This window comes from Gopherus evgoodei, unplaced genomic scaffold, assembly GCF_007399415.2.
Source record: "Gopherus evgoodei ecotype Sinaloan lineage unplaced genomic scaffold, rGopEvg1_v1.p scaffold_36_arrow_ctg1, whole genome shotgun sequence".
NCBI classification, from domain to species: domain Eukaryota; kingdom Metazoa; phylum Chordata; order Testudines; family Testudinidae; genus Gopherus; species Gopherus evgoodei.
The window spans coordinates 1,091,456-1,116,326 of record NW_022060038.1 but is presented as its reverse complement, the minus strand read 5'-3'; the positions used below and the strand labels follow the sequence as shown (position 1 = coordinate 1,116,326).

General features: G+C 44.4%; 1 protein-coding gene and 1 pseudogene across 1 annotated transcript; both read left to right on the top strand.

Annotated features, from left to right (window-relative positions):
• Positions 1-12,554: 12,554 nt before the first annotated feature.
• LOC115641881 lies at positions 12,555-13,493 on the top strand (annotated as a pseudogene).
• A 9,888-nt stretch (positions 13,494-23,381) lies between these two features.
• LOC115641844 (olfactory receptor 52N4-like) lies at positions 23,382-24,320 on the top strand. The gene has a single exon (XM_030545212.1). It carries the CDS (start codon positions 23,382-23,384, stop codon positions 24,318-24,320), a length of 939 nt encoding a protein of 312 aa, XP_030401072.1.
• Positions 24,321-24,871: the final 551 nt, after the last annotated feature.

Genomic DNA, 24,871 nt, shown 5'->3' with positions numbered 1-24,871 from the left:
CTACTTTGTTAGAAGCTCCTGAAATGTGTTGAATTTCAAAATCAAAATCTTGGAGAGCTAAACTCCATCGAAGCAGTTTTTTGTTGTTTCCCTTGGCAGTATGAAGCCACTTTAGCGCAGCATGGTGAGTTTGTAGCTGGAAGCGCTGTCCTCAAACTTATGGGCGTAGCTTTTCCAGGGCGTACACAATGGCATAGCATTCACTGATTGACCAGTGGCTTTCCCTCTCAGACAGATTCTTGCTGAGAAACACGACAGGATGGAAGTTTTGATCCTGTCCTTCCTGCATTAAAACTGCTCCGACACCACGCTCAAATGCATCTATGGTTACTAGGAATGGCTTGTCAAAGTCTGGGGCCATTAGCACAGGGTCAGACATGAGTGTCGCCTTAAGCTGGGTAAAGGCCTTTTGACACTCATTAGTCCACTTAACAGCATTCGGCTGGGTCTTTTTGGTCAGGCCCGTTAGTGGGGCAGAGATTTGGCTGTAGTGTGGTACAAATCGCCTGTAATATCTGGCCAAGCTTAAGAAAAATTGGACCTGTTTCTTTGATTTTCGGACAGGCCACTTTTGGATAGCATGGACTTTTGAATAGCATGGTTTATTGTTCCTCGACCCACCTGGTGTCCCAGGTAAGTCACTCTGTTTTGGCCTATTTGACACTTTTTAGCCTTAACAGGTAATCCTGCCTGCCTGATGCGCTCGAAGACTTTTTCCAGGTGTTCTAGGTGTTCTGCCCATGAATCAGAAAAAATGGCCACATCATCGAGGTAGGCAACTGCGTAGTCTCCCAATCCTGCTAGGAGACCATCTACAAGTCTTTGGAAGGTGGCGGGTGCATTTCGCAGCCTGAAAGGATGACCATTAAATTCATACACCCCTGCATGGGTGATGAAGGCTGACCTTTCTTTGGCGGGTTCATCTAGCGGTACTTGCCAGTACCCCTTTGTTAAGTCTATTGTAGAGATGAACTGGGCACATCCCAGTTCCTCATGGGTGCGTTCCATTGGATAGCTGTCCGGACGAGTTACCGCATTTAGCTTACGGTAGTCCATGCAAAAGCGTATTTCCCCATCTGGTTTGGGCACCAGAACCACTGGAGATTCCCATGCGCTGCTAGAGGGGCGGATTATACCCATCTATAGCATGTTTCGGATCAAACGTTCTATAGCAGCTTGGGCATGAGGAGACACCTGGTAGGGTAGGGTTCTAATTGGGTGAGCATTACCTGTGTCAATGGAGTGGTATGCCCATTCAGTCCGTCCTGAGGTGGCTGAGAACAATGGGGCCAAGCTAGTGCACAGCTCCTTGATCAGTTGCCACTGCAGACGTTCCAAGGTTGTGGAGAGGGTCACCTCTTCCACGCCACCGTCACTCTTTCCTTCGTAGTAGACACCTTCAGGCCACGTAGCGTCATCTTCTCCCTGGGCTTTAAACTGACAAACTTTTAAGTCTCTGGAATAGAAGGGCTTGAGAGAATTAACATGGTACACTTTAGGCTTTAGGGTGGAGGTGGGAAATGTTATGAGATAGTTAACAGCTCCCAGGCGCTCTTGGACCATGAATGGCCCTTCCCATGATGCTTCTATCTTATGGGCCTGTTGCGCCTTCAAGACCATAACCTGTCTCCTATTTTGAAGGAACACTCTCTGGTGTGTTTATCATACCAGGCCTTTTGCTCTTCCTGAGCATCCTTTAGATTTTCTTTAGCAAGGCTCATAGACTCATAGACTCTAGGACTGGAAGGGACCTCGAGAGGTCATCGAGTCTAGTCCCCTGCCCTCATGGCAGGACCAAATACTGTCTAGACCATCCCTGGTAGACATTTATCTAACCTACTCTTAAATATCTCCAGAGATGGAGATTCCACAACCTCCCTAGGCAATTTATTCCAGTGTTTAACTACCCTGACAGACAGGAACTTTTCCCTAATGTCCAACCTAAATCTCCCTTGCTGCAGTTTAAGCCCATTGCTTCTTGTTCTATCATTAGAGGCTAAGGTGAACAAGTTTTCTCCCTCCTCCTGATGACATCCTTTTAGATACCTGAAAACTGCTATCATATACCCTCTCAGTCTTCTCTTTTCCAAACTAAATAAACCCAATTCTTTCAGCCTTCCTTCATAGGTCATGTTCTCAAGACCTTTAATCATTCTTATTGCTCTTCTCTGGATCCTCTCCAATTTCTCCACATCTTTCTTGAAATGTGCTGCCCAGAACTGGACACAATACTCCAGTTGAGGCCTAACCAGTGCAGAGTAGAGCGGAAGAATGACTTCTCGTGTCTTGTTTACAACACACCTGTTAACGCATCCCAGAATCACGTTTGCTTTTTTGGCAGCAGTATCACACTGTTGACTCATATTTAGCTTGTGGTCGACTATGACTCCTAGATCTCTTTCTGCCATACTCCTTCCTAGACAGTCTCTTCCCATTCTGTATGTATGAAACTGATTGTTCCTTCCTAAGTGGAGCACTTTGCATTTGTCTTCATTGAACTTCATAAAGAGTGTTGGAGGGTGCTTTGTAGGTTGCTTACCAAGTCTAGAATGTTAGTTCCTGGAGAAGGCGTAAACCCCTCCCATTGCTGCTTCACCAGCTGTAATGGCCCCTTAACCTCGTGACCATACACAAGTTCAAATGGTGAAAACCCTAAACTGGGATGTGGTACAGCTCTGTAGGCAAAAAGCAACTGCTGTAACACTAGGTCCCAATTATTGGAGTATTCGTTGAGGAATTTACGTATCATGGCCCCCAAAGTTCCATTAAACCTTTCCACCAGGCCATTGGTTTGATGGTGGTAAGGGATGGCAACCAAGTGATTCAGCCCATGAGCTTCCCACAGATCTTTCATGGTCCCTGCCAGGAAATTAGTTCCTGAATCTGTAAGGATGTTGGACGGTCAATCTACCCTGGCAAAAATGTCTGTTAAGGCCTGGCACACAGTTTTAGCCCTGGTGTTGCTTAGAGCTACTACTTCCGGCCATCGGGTATCAAAATCCACGAAAGTCAGTATGTATTGCTTTCCTCTGGGGGTCTCTTTTGGGAAAGGACCCAGAATATCCACAGCTACTCGCTGAAATGGGACCTCAATTATGGGGAGTGGCTGGAGAGGGGCTTTGACCTGGTCTTGGGACTTTCCTACTCTTTGGCACACCTCACAAGGTCGGACGTAATTAGCAACATCCTTACCCATCCCCTCCCAATGGAAGGACTTCCCCAACCTGTCTTAGATTCAAAGTTACAGCAAATAGAGGTAGAAATCCTTCCAGCAAAAGACACATTTACAAGTTAAGAAAACAAACATAAGACTAATCCATCTTTCCTGGCTATTACTTACTATTTTGAAACATGAGAGACTGATTCAGAAAGATTGGAGAAAACCTAGGTGTACATCTGGTCCCTCTTAGCCCCAAGAGCGAACAACGAACGAAAAAAACAGCACAAACAAAGACTTCCCTCCACCAAGGTTTGAAAGTATCTTGTCCCCCCATTGGTCCTCTGGTCAGGTGTCAGCCAGGTTCACTGAGCTTCTTAACCCTTTATAGGTAAAAGAGACATTAACCCTTAACTATCTGTTTAAGACAAAGGGGGTGGGGGGTTCAGGGGCAGGCATAAGAAACACTAATAGCCAAAGAAAGGCCTGGCCTTGGCCAGAGCACGACCTCACTCCTTACCCCTCCCATGGGGTACAAAAGAGGTGGGATGAAGACCCCAGATTTATGACCCTCCAAAACGGACCATGACCATAAGTTGTAAGGGGTGAGACTAGGGGTGTGCATTGCAGGTATATTTGGGTCTGCTAAGAAGGAGGAGATGGGAAATGAGAATGGGGAATGGGGACACAGGCAAGTCTTTGGGGCATCTGTCATAACATTTCTTCCCAGATCTGGACCTTAGCGTCCAAAATATGGGTGTTAGCATGAAAACCTCCAAGTTTAGTTACCAGCTTGGACCTGATATCGCTGCCACCAGCCAGGAATTATACAGTGCCTAGCTCACTGTGGTCTCCCCAAAACCTTCCCTGGGGGACCCCAAGACTCAGATTCCTTGAGTCTCAAAACAAAGGGGAATAAACTATTTCCCTTCTCCCTCTACCTCTCCAGGTTTTCCCTCCCTGGGTTCCTGGAGAGATATACAGAAGCAAGCTCCGTGAATCTAAACAGAGGGACTCCACCCTCCCTATTTCCAATCCTGGGAACACAAGTACTGAGAGAGCTAATCTCTCTCCCCCTCACCCAGAGGGTATGCAAAGTCAGGCTTCGTAAATCTAACACAAAGAGATTTTCCCCCCTGACTTTTTTTTCCCACCAATTCCCTGGTGAGCTGCAGACTCAATTCCCTGGAGTCCCCACTAAAGAAAAACTTCAACAGGTCTTAAAAAGAAAACTTTATATAAAAAGAAAGAAAAAAGACATTAAAAATAGGCTCTGTATCAAGTTGACAATATACAGGGTCAATTGCTTAAAGGAAAAAAATGAATAAACAGCCTTATTCAAAAAGAATACAATTTAACACATTCCAGCAACTACACACATCAGCATCAGAGCTGGGAATGGAACGATGGGGAACACACTCTGCCGGCATGCAGAGCTATTCCTACGCTTGCTTGGAACTAATCCCAATAAATGGTTCATTGTCTGCACTTCGGACTTCTGGACTTCCCCTTTCTGTCTGCATGATGACCTCCAGGGGATGGGGTGAAGGTGAAGCCCGCTATCAGCAGTACATTCCCATTATGGCAATTACAGTTACCACCTGTATCATTACTGGCAGTAGGCAGAGTGTTCTGAAATCCTGGGACTGGCGTTATTGCCGTGTGTCCTACAGTGCTGTGTGAAGTAAAACAGAAATTTGAATTAGTGATACTAAAATGAGGCCGTAATATATAAATATCTTAGGCCTGGGCTACACTTGTGTGTGGGGGGGGTTTGAACTAAGATATGCAACTTCAGCGACGCTATTCATGTAGCTGAAGTCAAAGTATCTTAGTTTGACTTACCTAGCCGTCCTTATGGCGGCGAGTCGACTGCCGTGGTGCCCCCGTCAACTGTGCTTGCTCATCCTGCCAATGTGGAGTACGGGCGTTGAGTAGCGGATAGATTTATCGTGTCCAGATGAGATGTGATAAATCGATCCCGATACATCGAACACTACGCGCTGGATAGTATAGACATACCCTTAGTTACTATAGAGTCCTGTTCATTCATGTTATAGGTTACCCTTACTGCTGGTTGTTACCTTCTCGTAAACTTTACTGGGCAGGAAACAGGAATGGCTAGCTTCTCTTCCAGGCATTGTATACTGTTACACCTCCGTACGCTAGTCTGAAAAGTCTATTGTTAAATATTTCTTCCCTATATTATGTTAGGTACTTACAGGCTTTTATCAAGACACCACTTAACCATTAGGTTTTCTAATCTTTTAATAATTCTTGTGACACTTCTCTCAACCCTTATCAGTGTATCAACATCTATCTGTAATGGTGGGCTCCAGAACTGTACACAGGATTCCAGCAGGAGTCACACAGGTGCCAACTATAGATGTAAAACAACTTCTCTACCTCTTCTTGATATTCCGCTTGTTATTATCATGGTATCTCATTAGCTGTTTTGGCCACATGATCACACTAAGAGCTCATATTTAGCTAATTATCCCTTCATGCCCCAAATATTGTTCAGAGGCACTGCTTCCCATGGCAGATTCACCCACCATACAAGCATTGCCTACATTTTTTTGTTCCTAGATGAAGATAGCTACATAGCTATATAAGAATACATATCCTTTGCTTCGATACAGTATACCAACCAATCCAAATCCTAGAATCCTAGAATCATTTTCATTGTCCTCTATTGGACTCTCTCCAATTTGTCCACATCTCTTCTGTAGTGGGGGTCCCAAAACTGGATGCAATACTCCAGGTGTGGCCTCACCAGTGCCAAATACAGGGGAATAATGCTCCTAGTAATGGAGCCTAATATGCCGTTGGCCTTCTTGGCAACAAGAGCACTCTGCCGACTTATATTCAGCTTCTCATCCACTGAAATTACCAGGTCCTTTTCTGCAGAACTGCTGCTTAGCCGGTTAGTCCCCAGCCTGTAGCAGTGCATGAGATTCTTCAGTCCTAAGAGCAGGATTCTGCACTTGTCCTTGTTGAACCTCATCAGATTTTTTTTGACCCAATCCTCCAATTCATCTAGGTCACTCTGGACCTTATCCACTCTGGACCTTATCCTCCTGCGTATCTATCTCTCCCCGCCAACTTAGTGTCATCTGTGAACTTCCTGAGGGTGCGATCCATCCCATCATCCAGATCATTAATAAAGATGTTGAACAAAACCGGCCCCAGGACTGATCCCTGGGGCACTCCGTTTGATACCAGCTGCCAACTAGACATCGAGCCATTGATCACTATCCGTTGAGCCTGATGATCTTGCCAGCTTTCTATCCACCCTATAGTCCATTCATCTGTACTTCTTTAACTTGCTGGCAAGAATATTGTGGGAGGTCGTATCAAAAGCTTTGCTAAAGTCAAGATATATCATGTCCACTGCTTTCCCTGTATCCACAGAGCCAGTTATCTCATCATAGAAGGCAATTAGGTTAGTCAGGCATGACTTGCCCTTGGTGAATCCATGTTGACTGTTCCCGATCACCTTCCTCTCCTCCAAGTGCTTCAAAATTGTTTCGTTGAGGACCTGCTCCATGATTTTTCCAGAGACTGAGGTGAGGTTGCCTGGTATGTAGTTCCCTGGGTTCTCCGTCTTTCCTTTTTTAAAGATGGGCAATATATTTGCCTTTTTCCAATCGTCCAGATGCAGGTTGCTCTGAATCAGTGACCTGTTCTCATCATTAGTTACAATCCCCCAATTTTTGCATCATCTGTAAACTTTATCAATATTCAGACATGAGAAGGGTAGGCAGCCGAATTACTGACACATGGCTCGGCTTACATATGTCAGTAACAACCGTAACGTATTGTGACGGGATACCCAGGGTGCAGCCTGGACTGAGGAACCACAGTGCCCGCTTAACTTTCCAACCTGGATTGTGTCTCAGCAGTGCTTTGCTAGTGACAAGCAGCAAACCCTCCAGGCTCTGTTATCACTCAGCACAACCTCATGTGGAGTCCCACACACAGCTAGATTGCATGAATGTTCTTTAGAGCCACTCATGAATCACGCAGGGAAGGGCACCCGTGAAATCCCCCCAACTCCTAGCACAGTACCTTAGGAATATATCATCTTGTCCTGCTCAAGATGACCAATGTAAATGTATTATTTTTTTCACACATTATCAATGGAAAGTGGATATACACCAGCCTTTGTAAACCTGAGCAGGTTTACCAAACACTTCAGGCAAACTCACTGGTAAAAATAAACAGTAAAACATGTTTATTGACTGCAAAAGATAGATTATAGATGATTATATGTCAGAGTTAGTTACCAAAAGAAAATCAAATATAAGCACACACTCTAAACTCTCAAACTTATGAGACTGGGCAACATCAACATTAAGCTGTTTTTCTCATCCCACTGGATATTGCAGTTCATAGTACACAAGTTTCACCCTTGAAACCTCCGCCAGATGCCTCTCTTGAATTCTTCAGTCTTCTGAGTGTCTTTGTTGCTTGCACAATAGATTGAGGGGGATTGGATGGGGGTTAGGAGAAAAGGTCAAGTGTGGGCTACTGTGTTTTGTTTTATAGCCTTACTTCACGGGCTTGGAGAATGCAAGTCCAGCATGTCTGGTGGGCATTGACCCACGCTAGATAGAGCAATTGCCCTGATATGGCCTTCTGTGAGTTTGGCATTGCATTGTAGCTCCCTTGCTAGACAATGGCTGTTGATGTTTATTCAACACCCTCCCGGGCATTCATTAATTTTCCTTGCTGTTGTTTCTGGGTAACATAAGAACATAGGAATGGTCTTACTGGATCAGACCGAACGTCAGTCCAGCTCAGTATCCTGTTTTCTGACAGTGGCCAAAGCCAGGTGCCCCAGAGGGAATTAACAGGTAATCATCAAGTGATCCATCCCCTGTTGCTCATTCTCAGCTTCTGGCAAACAGAGGTTAGGAACACCATTGCTGCCCATCCTGGCTAGTCACCATTGATGGATCTATCTTCTGTGAACTTCTCTAGTTCTTTTTTTAACCCTGTTATGGTCTTGGACTTCACAACATCCTCTGGAAAGGAGCTCCACAGGTTGACTGTGAGCTGTGTGAAGAAAAACCTCCTTTTATTTGTTTTAAACCTGCTACCTACTAATTTCATTTGGTTACCACTAGTTCTTGTGTTATGAGATGTAGTAAACAACATGTCCTTATCTACTTTCTCTACACCAGTCATGATTTTACAGACCTCAATCACATCTCCCCATAGCTGTCTCTTTTCCAACCTGAAAAGTCCCAGAGTTTTTAATCTCTACTCATATGGAAACCATTCATACCCCTAATCATTTTTGTTGCCCTTTTCTGAAACTTTTCCAATTCCAATATCTCTTTTTTGAGATGGGGAAAACACAGCTGCAGACAATATTCAAGATGTGGGCGTACCATGGATTTATATAGAGGCAACACGATATTTTCTGTCTTATTATCTATAACTTTCTTAATTATTTCCTGCATTCTGTTTGCTTTTTTGACTGCCACTGCACATTGAGTGGATGTTTTCAGAGAACTATCCACAATGACTCCAAGGTCTCCCCTTCTTGAGTGGTAACAGCTAATTTAGACCCCATCATTTGATATGTATAGTTGGGATTATGCTTTCCAATGTGCATTACTCTGCATTTATCAACATTAAATTTCATCTTCCATTTTGTCACCCAGCTTTGAGAGATCCTTTTGTAGCTCTTGGCAGTCTGCCTGGGTCTTAACTGTCTTTAGTAGTTTTGTAACATCTGCAAATGTTGTCACCTCACTGTTTATCACTTTTTCCAGATCATTTATGAATATGTTTGTTAGAATATAGATATTCAGGCCTGTCTGCAAAGGCCTATCCTTTAAGAATTTAGGTGTAATCTTGTCACTTAGCTAGTTATAGAGGTATAAAAAAAAGAATCAAAATCATTGTCTGTGGAATGGCCTTCTCTTACTGTGACAGGCTAAGGCCATCAGCTAAGATGTAGTTAGGCAGCTATAAGCTGGGACGTGTATGGTCACATCCTCACATTCCAAACTAGTCACATTGAAATAAGGTGCTACTGGGCTGTTAGGAATACAGTCCTGTCCTGATATTCCATCACCTCCAGAGAAAGGGAAGATCCTGGAAGATGTAAAAGGAAACTTAGTTTGATAGCATCCTGTCTGGCAAGAACTCACTTATCAATAGACAGAGCTGGAAAACCCTTATATCTGTATAGGTGTAGTTGTGAAATCCTCACTTCTATATTGTTTTGTATGTTTATTTGCATGGTCTCTGTCTGGTTCTGTGATTGTTTCTGTCTGCTGTATAGTTAATTTTGTTGGGTGTAAACCAATGAAGGTGTGGAATATAATTGGTTAAATAACCATGTTACAATACGTTAGGATTGGTTAGTTAAATTTCAGTAAAATGATTGGTTAAGGTATAGCTAAGGCATTCCTCTCTGTTCATGCGAGAAGGACCAGGGAAGTGGCAGGATGAAGGAATAAGCCCCCTAACAATGTTGACTAGGACTGGTCACAGAACAGACCCCTAGGGGACATGACTATTTCCCTCTCTCCATTCTGAAAACTGACCATTTATTCCCACCCTTTTTTTCATATCTTTTAACCAGTTACCAATCCATGAGAGCACCTCCCTCTTATCCCGTGGCAGCTTACTTTGCTTAAGAGCCTTTGGGGAGGGGCCTTGTCAAAGGCTTTCTGAAAATCTAAGTACACTCTATCCACTGGATCCCCTTTGTCCTCATGTTTGTTGACCCCCTCAAAGAATTCTAGTAGATTTGTGAGGCATGATTTCCCTTTACTAAAACCATGTTGACTCTTCCTCAACAAATTATGTTCATCTATGTATCTGATAATATTGTTCTTTATTATTGTTTTTACCAGTTTGCCCGGCACTGCAGTCAGGCTTACAGGCCAGCTGATTCCCCAACAGAAGCTGCTGATTCCCCAGCTTACAGCATGTTTTCGTAACAACCATACAACACAATCTCAAACTTCAATTGCACTAATGATATACATAATTAGCTAGAACAATGATTTTCAGCAGATCATAACCTTTTTCCTGATGCCTCGTATGGCGTGCTTTACATGCAATAGCACAATTATATTTAAATGAGGGATATGGTGCTTCTCTGAGGTATAGAGTGTCACACTTATCTCAGACAAAGCCAGGTGCTGGCAAAAAAGTCTCTCATGAATAGAAACAAGGGAAGTAACAGAGATGCAGGTCCATAGACCTAAATACCAAGACTGTTGTGCCCTTCGTGCCCACTCTGTTGAGCACAAAGCCATAGCCCAGCATGATAGCATCTCTTTCCATGGGGAAAATTTGGCTTCTTTCCAACATAGGAATTGCATCATGTATCAGACGTATGGTCCAATTGGTCCAGTGTCCTCTCTCTGACAATGACAGCCCCACTGCTACAGAAGAAAGTGTAAGAAACCCAGCAGTAGGTGGATGGGGGATGATCTGACCCTCTTGAAGGTGTCACCCCTAATACCTAACAGCTAAAGACTGGCTTGTGCTCTGAAACACGTGGGTGTATAGGCTTTCCAAAATATTTGTTTAGCAGTATCTTTTGTAACTGTTAGTCTCACTAGCCATGTAAATGTCAACACAGTTCCTGATTCTTACTTATCTCACGGCCTCAACTACTTCTTGTGGCAATGAGTTCCGGAGTCTAATTAGGCACTGAGTGCAGAAAGCATTCTTTTTTATCAGTTCTGAATTTGTCACGTTTCATTGTAATTGAGTGTCCTCTTGACTTTATGTTATGAGACAGGGAGAACACATTCTCAATCTACTCTCTACCAGTCATTATTTTATAGACTTTTCTCATATCCCCTCTTATTCATCTCCTTTCTAAGGTAACAATGCCAGTCTTTTCAACCTCTCTCCATATGAGAATTTCCCTGGGCCCTTGATCATTCTCATTGCCCTTCTTTGAACTCCTCTAGTTCTGCAATATCCTGTGTGAGAAGGGTGCCCAGTACTACACAGAGGAGTCCAGAGCTTTTTTCCTCCAATGGGCATACACGCTGTATTTATTGACGTCAAATTTCATCTACCATCATGCTGCCCATTCACCTGGCTTGGTTAGCTCCCTCTGAGGGCTTCTCTGGACTTCATTTTGACCTAAAACATGTAGTGCCATCTGAAGTGTTGCCACCTCACTGCTTACCCCCCTTTCTAGATTGTTACTCTTCTATTTGATATAAAGTCTATAACCCCCCTTATGACAGTTTGGACCCCCCCCCCTTCTGGGATGCAAGCTGGTATACTGGGGTTTCACTGAGCCCCTCCTGCTCTGCCAGCCTGAATTCTCTCCCCCTGTTTTGCTGAATTAGGATCTCTGGCCGCTTGCAACAGACACAGAGACGTAGGGCCACACCAGCTGCAGACAGAGACTGAAGTCAGCTCTGTGTTAGAGGATTCATCCAGTACTCACATGCCCATCCTTTTGGGGGAATAAACCAAATTGATACTGTCCTGCCTTGTGTAGAAAGATCTGCACAGTGCAAACTCATAAAAATTCGCCTCAGTGTGAAGAAAGATATGTCCCCCTGATAGAAATTGCACAAACTGGGGTTTAATAATAAACAGAACACATGCATTAGCTTTAAAAGGCAGTTTTAAGTGATTATAAGGGATAACAAACAGAACAAAGCAGATTAACTTAGTAAAGAAACAAGAACCACAAACTGAGCTTAACACTCTAGATAGGTAGGATATGCATTAGCTAATACTCACCCTGAGTGATAAACAGGCTGGCAGATTCTTAAGGCACAAGTTGCCTTGGCTTTCATGGGTTTTAGGCTAAAAAGCCTTGTAGCCTGGGACCATCACTTCCCACAGTTCAGGCTTTGTTCCTCGGGTGTTTCCAGGTGTGTTGTTGTAGGGAGACTGAGGCCCTTCAATCATGTCATTTTCTCCCTTTTATATTTTCTCCCTACTTGCTGAAAAGTTCTTTTGCTGTGACCTGGGTCAAACAGTTCCCTTGTGCAGTGCTATCTGTCAGAGGTTTCTATTGTACACAGTTCCTGGGGTAATACTTGTGCTTGTATACATTTTCTCAATAAGCCGTTAACAGTGTTTGGCCTTTTTACTGTCGTACCTGAAAGGCTGCCTGTGGGTGTTTCCAACCTCAGGACGTTTCAGCAACACATACATAGCCAAACTTCATAACTTCACATATAACGATAGTACATATAATCCAATGAGATATTACTCTCCAGCAGATCAAGACTTTTAGAATGACACCTCACAAGGCATATTTTGAATAAGTCTTATCTTAATTACATGACAGTGGTGTATATTGGGGTGTTTCACACCATCTCTCTGTTTTTCTCCCTTTACAGACACCTTGAGCATTTCTGAGCCCGAACAACGCATTAACCACCTCATGGCAGTTTTCAACCTCACCCCTTCTGACCCTTCAACATTCATCCTAATGGGCATCCCTGACCTGGAAGCTGCCCACATCTGGATTTCCATCCCGTTCTCTACATCCTACATTATCAGTCTGTTGGGAAATTTCATAGTTCTGTTTGTTGTAGGCAAAGAGGAGACCCTGCACAAGTCAATGTACCTGTTTCTCTGAATGCTGGCGCTCACAGACATCAGCATGTCTACCTCTATTGTGCCAAAGGCACTGTGTATATTTTGGTTCAATTTGACCAGCATTACTGTGGGTGGCTGCCTCATCCAGACTTTCTTCCTTCACGTGGGTGATATGATGAACTCAGCCATCCTCGTGACAATGGCCTTCGACCTCTACGTCGCCATATGTGACCCTCTGAGATATGCCACCATCCTCACCAACACACGGATAGCTCAGCTAGGGCTTGTGGGTTTGTTGAGAGCTGTTCTCGTCATTCTGCCCCTTCCTCTGCTCCTGAGCAGGCTGACATTCTGTGGCAACCGCTTTATCTCCCACAAGTACTTTGAGCACATAGCTGTAGCGAAGATATCATGCGGGGACATTGCAGTTAACAGGATATACACCTTGGTGATAACATTTGTAGTCCTCGCGTTAGACCTGACGCTAATTGCTCTCTCTTACACTCTAATCATCAGGGCTATGCTAAGAATATCCTCCAGGAAAGCCCACCAAAAAGCCCTCAACACCTGCACAGCCCACATCTGTGTGATGCCGACATCTTATACTCCCTTCCTCTTCTCCCATCTGACCCACCGGTTCGGTCAGGGCATTGCTCCCCATGTTCACATCATCTTGGCCAACCTCTATTTCCTCATACTCCCCATGCTCAACCCTATCATTTATGGGGTCAAATCCAAAGAGCTTCATGACAAAGTGGGCAAATACACTTGCAGAATGTGATTGCCAGGGGGCACTGACTTTAAACCTCTGTGACAACAGGGGGAAAGGATATCTCCTCATTAATCAAGGGTGCTCTGGACCCATTTGGCTGAGCTCAACATTGTGGAAGTTCAGAGCCTGGGAACTTCCTCGCACTTAAAGTCTTATCACTCAGTCACCAAGTACTCCTCTCCCTGTTGCTGAGCTCCTGCTCTCTGGCCATCACCTGACCTCTTTAAGCACCACCTGTCAGCCCTCAGCCCCACAAACCCTGTCAATAAGCTTTTCAGTGACTTCCAAACCACCAAAATATCTCACAGCTTTGTGATGCAAGGTGGTTGTCAATTAATCCCTGTGTGGACAGGGTTTTGGATCAGTTTGGATGAACAGAAGCTATGCTTTCACATAACAAAAGACAAAGAAAGAAACTACAATGCTGAACTGCTTTATTGTATGTGCAATGATTCAGTGAACAAAATGTACCTGATTTTTCTACACCGACAAAAAAAGTGATTGCACTGGTCACTGCTGATGGATGACCAGCAGCAGAAGAATTCTACTTCAGACGAAGACTGCAAGGATTAAATGTTGCCTTTTAGAAACTAACAGTAACAAACTAAATCAACAGAAAATGTGGACATTGACTACTATGACTGAATGCATCAGAAATAAAAATAATGCAAAAAGTAGCCCAAAAAGTATTTAGTGCAAAAAATATATATTTTTTTATATTATTTAACACTGTCATTCTTCATTTTTTGTTCGAAACATCTGCTGACCCTCAACTGGGATACAAGAACTATTATTGGGGCTGTCAAGGTGTCACCCCCACTCTGAACTTTAGGGTATAGACATGGGTACCTGCATGAGATAACCCCTAAGCTTATTTATCAGCTTAGATCTAGTAGCTGTCACCACCAAATAGTTTAAACAAACTTTTATGGGAGAGTCATTTGAAAACTCTGTCTTCCCTGCAATTTTTTCCCCAGTCTTTATCCCCCTTTTCCTAGCAGAATTGAGACTGATTCACCTCCCACCAATTCCTGGTGAGCCCAGATCCAAAAAACTCCTTGGATGTTAAAACAAGGAAAAATCAATCAGGTTCTTAAAAGAAGACTTTCAATTAAAGAAAAGGGTGAAAGAAAAACCTCTGTGAAATTAGCATGCAAGCTACTCTCACAGACAACAGATTCAAAACACAGAGGATGTCCCTCTGGTCAAAACCTTAGTTATACAAAGAAACCCAATTTGATTTTCCCTCTATGCAAAAAGAAGTCACAAAAGAAAATACACATAATCTAACACATTCCTTCTCCTTCACTCTGGCACAAACTTTTCTGAACCGACAAAGACTGATTTCCCTCCTCCCTCTTTGAAAACATCTTGTCTCCCGATTGGTTCCTCTGGTCAGGTGTCAGCTAGGCTAGGTGAACTTCTTAACCCTTTACAGGTAAAAGAGGAATTAACCCTTAACTGTCTGTTTATGACAGGTGCTTTGAATGTGAATTCGAGTTTCATCTCGCTTTGTGGCTAATGTGAACTCTTGCTGGGGCTTATAGCATTTTTTGTAATCAAATCTGTACTAGGTATCTAACAAAAGTTTTCATTTGCTACTTGATGTAGTATTAAGTGACGTTCAGCTATTAATGCAGTAGAAACCTGGCAACCACAAGCCCAGACCTGGGCTGGAGGTAGAGCAGCAGCACTGAGGCAGAGCTGGGAGCCTGAAGAGGACCAGAGTAAGGAGCTGTGGCAGCTCAGACCTGCTGCACCTATGGATAACTAGGGCTGAGCTACAGCAGGGAACTGCAGGGCCAGAGCCAGGATAGAGGGTGCCGGATATGCCACAAGTAACACGGCTGCTGAGCATGATGAGTTACTGGGGAGAGCAAGGTGGGGCCATGGGCAAAGGGCCCAGCACAGAGAGACATTGCTAGACAGGAGGGCATTGAAGGCTGGACTCAGAGTGGGGGATGTGAACCTAATGTGGGGGGGTTGATGCTTGGGGGAAGGGTCCTGCCACCTAGAGCCTGAGGGAGTGTGGACGCTGTCAGAGCGGGTATCACCACAGAGCATCCAGAGCAGGGAGAGAGGCCTGTTACGTGTGAGAAAGAGATCTTTTTTTTCTTACATCCCAGAGATGGATGGTTTTTGGTGTTTCCTATGCCCATAGAGTGGGTTTCCTTTTTTCTCATACATTTTTTTCCATTTGTTCATTATTTTTCTTACAGTTGCTGTTTAATAAATTGTATGTGGCTTGAACGTAATGCAGTGATCAGAGGGTCAGAGAAGTGCTCGTGCTGAGAGAGTGCCCCAGAGTGGGGACACCATAGCCCCTGTCCTAAGTGATCACAATGAGAATGGGGGTCAAACACAGGGCCGGTGTTTGATGTGGGCAGTTCTGGCTCAGGCCAACATACTGAAGGTGATTTGGTTTGATACCTATCACTTGACCTGACCTTCTGACCAAGAGCCAGCTGGGCTTACGGAGGCAGGCAACCAGCCAGCCAGGTGAGAGACATGCAGCTCTGGAGAGGGTGGACCCAAGCTGGAGCTTCACCAGGCAGGCACTCAGTCAGGTAACTCCTCCAGTCAGAGCAGGGACACGGGGCCACCTGCACTAGAAGCCATGTCTGGTGTGGGGCTAGGCTGGAAGAGGCTTCCTATCTGATCCATGGGATGGGCAGCTGAGGTTGATGCAGGGCAAGAGGAGGTGGGGTGCACATGCCAGCACATCTAAGTATCCACACTTGCTCAGGAAAGGGCTTGCTCTTCCCCCTGCCACTGCCGGCAGATAGGGGAGTGCACACTTAGCTCCACACAAAAGGGAGTTCCACACTAACTGAGGGCACTGGTGCCTGCTCCCATCCCTCCCTTGCAGACCAATGACCTGGGAGTAGAGTTGGAATTTGGGGGGAGCATGGGCTGTTATAACAGCAGTAAGGGATAGACAAGACGGAAGTGGGGTGTGGTGGGGGATAAAATCAGTATCTTAGATGTCTGTATACTAATACGAGAAGTACACCTCTACCTCGGTATAAAGCTGTCCTTGGGAACCAAAAAATCTTACCATGTTGTAGGTGACACTGTGTTATATTGAACTTGCTTTGATCCACTGGAGTGCACAGCTCCCCCTTCCCCCCCGGAGCGCTGCTTTACCATGTTATATCCAAATTTGTGTTATATCAAGTGGTGCTATATCGAGGTAGCGGTGCATGAGGAATAAGCAGGAAGAACCAGAAATGCTAGTAAATAAACACACCTATGACGTTGTTGACATTATGGAGACTTGGTGGGATAATACGCCTGACCAGAATATTGGTATAGAAGGGTACTGCTTGCTCAGGAAGGACAGGCAGGGGGAAAGAGAGAAGGTATAGCTTTATGTATTAAAAAGGTATACACTTGGACTGAGGTTGAGATGGAAATAAGGGACAGATTTGTTGAAAGTCTCTTAAGGATAATGGGGGCAAAAAATAAGGGTGATGTCATTGTAGGGGTCTACTGCAGACCACCTAACCAGGAAGAAGAGGCGGATGAGGCTTTTTTTAAACAACTAACAAAATCATCCAAAGCACAGAACTTGGTGGTGATGGGGGACTTCAACTATTCAGACATCTGCTGGGAAAACATCACAGCAGGACATGGATAATCCAACCAGTTTTTGGAGTGTATTAGAGACAATTTTTTATTTCACAAGGTGGAGAATGCTACTAGGGGAGAGGCTGTTCTGATGACAGAACAAAAAGCAATGGTCTCAAGCTGGATATTAGGAAACACTATTTCACTAGGAGGGTGGAGAAGCACTGAAATGGGTTACCTAGGGAGATGGTGGAATCTCCATCCTTAAGAGGTTTTTAAGGCCCGGCTTGACAAAGCCCTGGCTGGGATGATTTGCTGGTGTAGGTCCTGCTTTGAGAAGGGGGTTCGACTAGATGACCTCTTGAGGTCTCTTCCAACCTTAATATTCTATGAGTCTATGTTCTAGAATTGATTTTGACAAATAGTGAGGAATTGGTTCAGAATTTGAAAGTGGAAGGCAGCTTGGGAGAAAGTGATTATGAAATGATAGAATTTGTGATTCTAGGGAATTGTTGGAGGATGAGCAGCAAAATAAAGACAATGAATGTCAAGGAGACAGACTTTCGCAAACTCTGGGAGTTGGTAGGTAAGATCCTATAGGAAAAAAGTCTTCAGTAATCTAAAAATCCAAAAAGAGTCCTACAAAAAGTGAAAACTATGTCAAATTACAAGGGATGAATATAAACAAATAGCATCTGTGTAATAGTTACTGTGGTACCTGGAATGGGACGGCTACTAAGGTGGTCCCCATGAGCCCTATGGGAAAAATGAGACAGGGAGAAGCTCGCTGGGAGCCACTAGGAGTAGATGAGCAGGATGGAATGGTGTAAAATGGACAATAATTCAGTTAATACAGATATCACTGTATTCATCTTTTTTTGAAATGTCTAGCAAATCACCTGTCAATGGTGGAAAACAGGAAATTGCCTTATGTTAATCTGTGTAGCTAATTACCGGTGATGCTTAGGTAATAGGTCTACTTCAAAGTCTCCATGATTGCCTATTGTTCACCTAAGGACTCCGAGCTGGCAAGAGAAGGCCTGGAACTGTATAAAAGACACTTGGGACCTGATCATTTTTATCTCAGGTCTGCTTGATGCTTCATGAAGGGGAAACTTAAGTCTTAAGATTGAGATCTCCAGTCCTTTCTGGATCACTCTGAATATGAATATTGGACTATAACCTATGGACTAATTCTGAAAGAACTCTTTGCAACCACCAAGCTCACCGTCTCTACAATGAATCTGATCTCAGAACAGTCCTCATGTCTGCATGTATACTGATCTTTTAACTAATACTCCTTCTCTCTTTTCTTTTTTAATAAATTTTAGTTTAGTTAATAAGAATTGGCTGAAAGCATGGCAAAGTCAGGCCGGATGGCTGCAGGAGGGTCTGGGAAAACAGGTATGTTAGCCCAAGAATACTCAAGGCCCTTTTTCCTACAAGCGGGGAAGGGGTTACTTCAGGTCAATTATGGACACCTGAGTCTAATTAAGGGCTGCCTGAATCCTGTTAAAACCTCCCTCCAGGTGAGAGAGAGGGTGAGGAGAGATTAAGTGCTGCAAGGCTGGAGGCAGTAGGGAGATAGACACACAGAACCCAGTGCCTGTTTAGGGGAAGGACTGACACCCTAGGACCAGTGACAGGACAACACCTGCAAATTTTAACACCATCAGCTCAGGATTAAACAAAGACTGTGACTGGCTAGCCAACTACAGAACCAGTTTGTCCTCCCTTGGTTTTCACACCTCAACTGCTAGAACAGGGCCTCATCCTCCCTGATTGAACTAACCTCGTTATCTTTAGCCTGCTTCTTGCTTGCATATGTATACCTGCCCCTGGAAATTTCCAGTACATACATCCGACGAAGTGGGTATTCACCCACGAAAGCTCATGCTGCAAAACGTCTATTAGTCTATAAGGTGCCACAGGATTCTTTGCAGATCCAGATCCAGACTAACACAGCTACCCCTCTGATACTTGACAGACATAAGGGTTTCCCAGCTGTGTCTATTGATAAGTGAGTTCTTACCAGGCAAAAAACTATCAAACTAAGTTTCCTTTTACATCTTCTAGGCTCTTCCCTTTCTCTGGAGGTGATAGATCGGATTACCTTCCTAACAGGCCCAGATTGCCTGATTTCAGTGTGACGGGTTGGGGATGTGAGGATGTGACCGTTCACTTCCCAGCTTATGGTGGCCTCTGCTGCTTAGCCAAAGGCCTTAGCTTAAGAACAGGGCCTTAGACAGTCACAGGGAGAGAAGACCCTTACACAGATTCTTTCTTTTACACTTCTATAACTAGCTAAATGATAAACATACACCGATATTCTTAAAGTATAGGGCTTTACAGACAGGTCTGAATATCTATACCCTAACACTCCACCCTTTTTTCTCTTTTGGGATCCTCTTGTCCAGGTATCCTTGGAAAAGCACAGGACATATGGCGACACATTTCCTGATAGGGCCAGGCATCATGGTGGAAGGTGTCGATATTCCATTTGTCCCACTGCCCCTTGTGTAGTACCGTGCCCTGCACCTTCTCTCATATGGACATACCACACCTATTCCAATTAGCATTCCAGGCTTCCCATTATAGTGGGCTTGAGAGTTTGTGTCTGGATTGTCTAGTGGAGAGGGCTTATTACATTATGTATAGGTTATAATTAGTGGTTGTTCACTAGGGGGCTGTGCCTCCCTTGATCATTTCCATATGCAACGTAACACAAATACAGTTAACAATACACCAGCTGCTATGATAATCCACAGCAACACTGAGAGGCCAGACCACTGCAGTACAGTCGAACATCCTGACCACCACCAAAAACACTGCTTCTCCTCCTTTGATAGGTTAAAAGTTTGTCAGCACCATCCTGTAGTGGGTATTGTAAGTTTGACCAACTGTTGACTCTTACAGCAAGTTGCTCTTGTAATCTTTGTGTACTTTGTCCATATTGTGTCTCCATTGAATATCCACAATGAAATTTGGTACTGTCCAAACCAATTCAACTACTTGGTACTGCCTAGGGTAGTAGGTGCTGGTTCGATTGTTTACAACGATTAAGTCCACTGATCCACTGGTGCACCATAGTCCATGTGGCAGTGTACAGAAGGTCCCAATTTGGTCATATAGTGGAAGTAGTTTGCCTCCTAGTCTTTTTGGTCCCGTATCTTGCAGCAGCATTCCCAAACATAGTGCAGGGGGCAGTACACTACACAGAGAAAAGAGCCATCACCAGTTGCTAGGCTGAACAGTCTGCAAGACTCAGTTTTCCCTGACAGTCTGAACCCCTGTTAACAGAGAATCATTTCTTCACTCCTGGGGGAGGCTCTCAGGCTGAAGTTCTCCAGGGTCTATTTTCTGCTCTTCCAGCTGCTCACGGAGCTGAGGGAATTGTCTGGGAGCCCAGGCCAACCTGACAGTCCACAGGGATTGTACAGGGGAATCATAAATATCGCTATCCAGCACGCCAAGGATAAAATACGTGAGATTCATACACTGATTCTCAGGGCTCTGCTTTCCTGTCGTGGCCAGGAGATTTCCTCTCTGTGCTGAGTGGGATTGTGGTGAGTTGCCTGTTTCTGTATAAAGTTAGTGCTAAGGGCTCAGGAAGGGCTCCAGGGTTCAAGTCAAGAACCAGAAATTCTCCAGCACGGCAACTTGAACTGTTTAGCATTGTCAGAAACTCCAAAGGTTTTACCCGGTAAAATTGGAACTACAAATGTATTGGAAACTGTTTAGACAAATATTTGTTTCAGATCAGTTCCTTGTCTCTTACTGTGTCGTTCTAGCTGTCCAAGTAGCTTCCTCTTTTTGGGTTGTGTGGTTTTTCCTCTTGTTTGTTCAAGTTTTCCAATTCAGCAACTTCGCTGCCCTGTTTAGAAGTGCAGCCAAAGCGTCTGCAGTGGGTATCTCTCTTACCAGAGGGTTCACAACAAGAATGGGTCACACACTGGCCAGATTCTGCTCTCATATTCTGCCTTCAGTGGGTCACTCCAGATGGAAACTGGCCTCCCTGAGAACAAAATCACGGTCCCTGTGTTTTGAAATCCCTGCCCTTTATACCTGCTCTCTGGATGACACATAAATTGGAGTTTTCCTTTAGACTCTTTCAACACCCTAACAGAATACTGTTCTTTGTAACAGGACATGAAGCTGTGATTTTTGGAGATGGGACTCGAAAGTTAAAAACAAAGAGTGAATCTGGTCCCATTAAGTTCAATGGCAACATGGCCAGGAGTTCACCCTAACTCCACATTTAGGGACTTATATAAATGTCTTGCTTTACACTGGTCATGAGACTCCAGTGACTTCACCTGGAGTCGTCCTGTGGACTCTAAGGACGGTGAACTCATTTGGATCAGAGAATAACTGACAGGAAATCTCAAATTCACAGGCTTAGAAGTTCAAAACAATTAGGAAAACAGTCATTTTGCAGGAGAGAGAGGGGTCTGCTCTCTGAACCCTGCATCTCTGCTTTTGTAGAACATGAGAAGCACCAAAAGGCAGTAAAAATAAAACCATGCAGATCACAGTGGTGCAGAGTCCTGAAACCGGGTGAAATGGGGAATGTGTGAAATCTCCCACACTAGTGGCAAATACCAAGACACCTGTGCTGCTGCTCTTCGTGCACCCACAGAAACCATGTGCAGCTTTGGGAACTGCTAAACAGGAACATTCAGTAGCTAGGAAGTATGCACATCATGATAGCGGGCAGCTCTGGGACATGTGAGTGCCTAGAAAAATACAGCTGCCATGTGTAGGAGCCACTGCTATCTGTGTGAAACAGTGGATCACTGGGACTCACACTTTAATCCCCAGATGCTCCGGGACCATTTGTTAGCCAGCTCTGTTAGCCATTAATGGCGAGGCTTGTACAACTTTTTATGGGGTCAAGTCATCATTATTCTCACCTGAAACGTTCATCCTGGCAGTTGCGTCACGGGACCCCTCAGCCTCGTGAAATACCCACCTACTGTTACATTTCCCAGGCACCACAGTCACATAAGAATTTCTCTCCATAGGGCTAAATTCCCCACTGTCATGAATAGAAAAAATGCCTTCAGGAGGTTTAGGCACAAGCTTGCAGGAAAAATGCCTCCAGCTGACTCCTGAGGACGTGTTTGTAGATTCCAAGGCCAGAAGGGACCATTCTGATCATCTGATCTGTATAACACAGGCTTGAGAATTTCCCCAAAACTATTCCTAAAGCAGATCTTTTAGAGAAACATCCAACTTTGATTTTAAAATTCTCAGTGATGGAGAATCCGCCATGACCCTTGATAAATTGTTCCAATGATTAATTAATCTCACTGTTCAACAAATGTACACTTTATTTCCAGTTAGAATTTCTTTAATTTCAACTTCCAGCCACTGGTTCATGTTACACCTCTGTATGCTCAGCTGAAAAGCCTGTTATTAAACACTGGTTCCCCATGTAGGTACTTACGAAGCCATCCCTTAACCATCATTGTTAAATTAAAAAGATTCAGCTCTTTGAGTCTATCGCTGTAAGGCAGGTTTTCTAATCTTTTAATAATACTTGTGACTCTTCTCTGAACCCTCTTCAATATATCAACATTTCAATCACAGACACAAGAACTGGATACAGGATTCCAGCAGGAGTCGCACCAGTGCCAATGACAGAGGTAAAATAACTTCTCTGTCTCTCCTTGAGATTCCCCTTGTTATCATCCAAGAATCACATTGGCTCTTTTGGCCGCAGGGTCACACAGGGAACTCAGGTTTAGCTAATTATCTCTTCACCCCTCTCCCAAATTTTGTTCACTCATTCTGCGTCCATTGAGATTCCCCTATCATGTAAGCATCACTTGCATTCTTTGTTCCTAGATGTAGATGTCTATATAGCTATATTAGAAGACATTCTGGATGCTTCGACCCAGTTTGCCAGCCAATTTGGATTGGTTTGAATCAGTGACCCGTCGTGTTCATTATTAACCATCCCCCAATTTTTGTGTCATCTGCAAACTTCATCAATATTCAGGCATGGGAAGGGTTAGCAGCTGACTTGCTGACACGTCTCTCTCCTTGCACTTGTCAGTTAACACATGTAACTTATCTTTCAGCCTGAGCTTGGCTTGGTTAGCTCCCTCTGAGGACTTCTCTGGACTTGGCTCTGACCTTAATAATCTGGTGCCATCTGTAAATTTTGACACCTCACTGCTCATCCCCCTTTCTCTATTGTTAATAACTATAAAATATTTATCGTACTATTTGTTATAAAGTGTGTAATCTCCCTCGCTGTGCTTCTCTCCCTTTACAGGCACCTTGAGCATTTCTGAGCCTGATCAATGCATCAACCGCCACATGGCAGCTTTCAACTTCACCCTGTCTGACCCTTCAATATTCATCCTAATGGGAATCCCTGGCTTGGAAGCTGCCCGTATCTGGATTTCCATCCCTTTCTCTATGTTCTACTTTATCAGCCTGTTTGGGAATTTCACGATTCTGTTTGTTGTAGGCAAAGAGCAGACCCTGCACAAGCCGATGTACCTGCTGTTCTGCATGCTGGCACTCACAGACATTGGCATGTCTACCTCTGTTATGCCGAAGGCACTGTGTATATTTTGGTTCAATCTGAAAGGCATTACTGTGGGTGGCTGCTTCACTCAGATGTTCTTCCTTCATGTGGTTTCTGGTATGAAGTCAGTCATCCTTGTGATAATGGCCTTTGATCGCTATGTTGCCATATGTAACCCTCTGAGATACAACACCATCCTCACCAATGCACGAATAGCTAAGCTAGGGCTAGTGGGTTTGACAAGAGCTGTTCTCATCGTACTGCCCGGGCCCCTGCTCCTGAGCAGGCAGCCATTCTGTGCCAACCGCATTATCCCCCATATGTACTGCGAGCACATAGCTGTAGCGAAGATATCATGTGGGGACATCACAGTCAACAGGATGTACGGTTTGGTGGTGACATTTGCAGTCCTTGGGTTAGACCTGATGCTCATTGCCCTGTCCTACGGTCTGATCATCAGGGCCATCCTCAGAATCTCCTCCAAGCAAGCCCACCAGAAAGCCCTCAACACCTGCACAGCCCACATCTGTGTGATACTGACATCTTATGCTTCCTACTTCTTCTCTAACCTGACCCACCGATTAGGTCAGGGCATCGCCCCCCACGTTCACATCATCTTGGCCAACTTCTATCTCCTCATCCCCCCCATACTCAACCCTATCATTTATGGGATCAAAACCAAAGAGCTTCGTGACAAAGTGGGCAAATACATATGCAGAATGTGATTGCCAGGGGCCACTGACTTTAAACTTGTGTGACAAGAGTGGGAAAGGATATCTCCACAGTCATCAAGGGTGCTCTGTCCCAGGTGGACTGAGCTCTGCACTTTGGAAGTTCACAGTCTGAGTTCTTCCTCACACCTAATGCCTTACTACTTCCAGACCAATCACTGCTCTCTCCACTGCTCAGTTCGCTCTCTCTGACCATCCCCTGACCTCTTTGAGCATCACCTGTCAGCCCCCACTACCACACACCCTGTCATTTGGCCCTTCCATGATTTCTAGACCTCCAGAATATACTGCAGCTTTCTAATGCAACTTTCACATTAGTCTCTGTGTGAATAGGGTTCTGGATCAGTTTGGCTAAACAGAAGCTATGCTTTCTGATAGCCAAAGACAAAGAAAGCAGCTACAATGCTGAACTTCTTTATCATATGTGCAGGCATCCAGTGAACAAAATGTGCCTGATTTTTCTACTTCCAATCCTTCAGAAGGCCTGGAGGATAAACAAAATGTCAGTTGAAAAGTGCTAATGCAGGAAAGCTGCTGCAGGATTT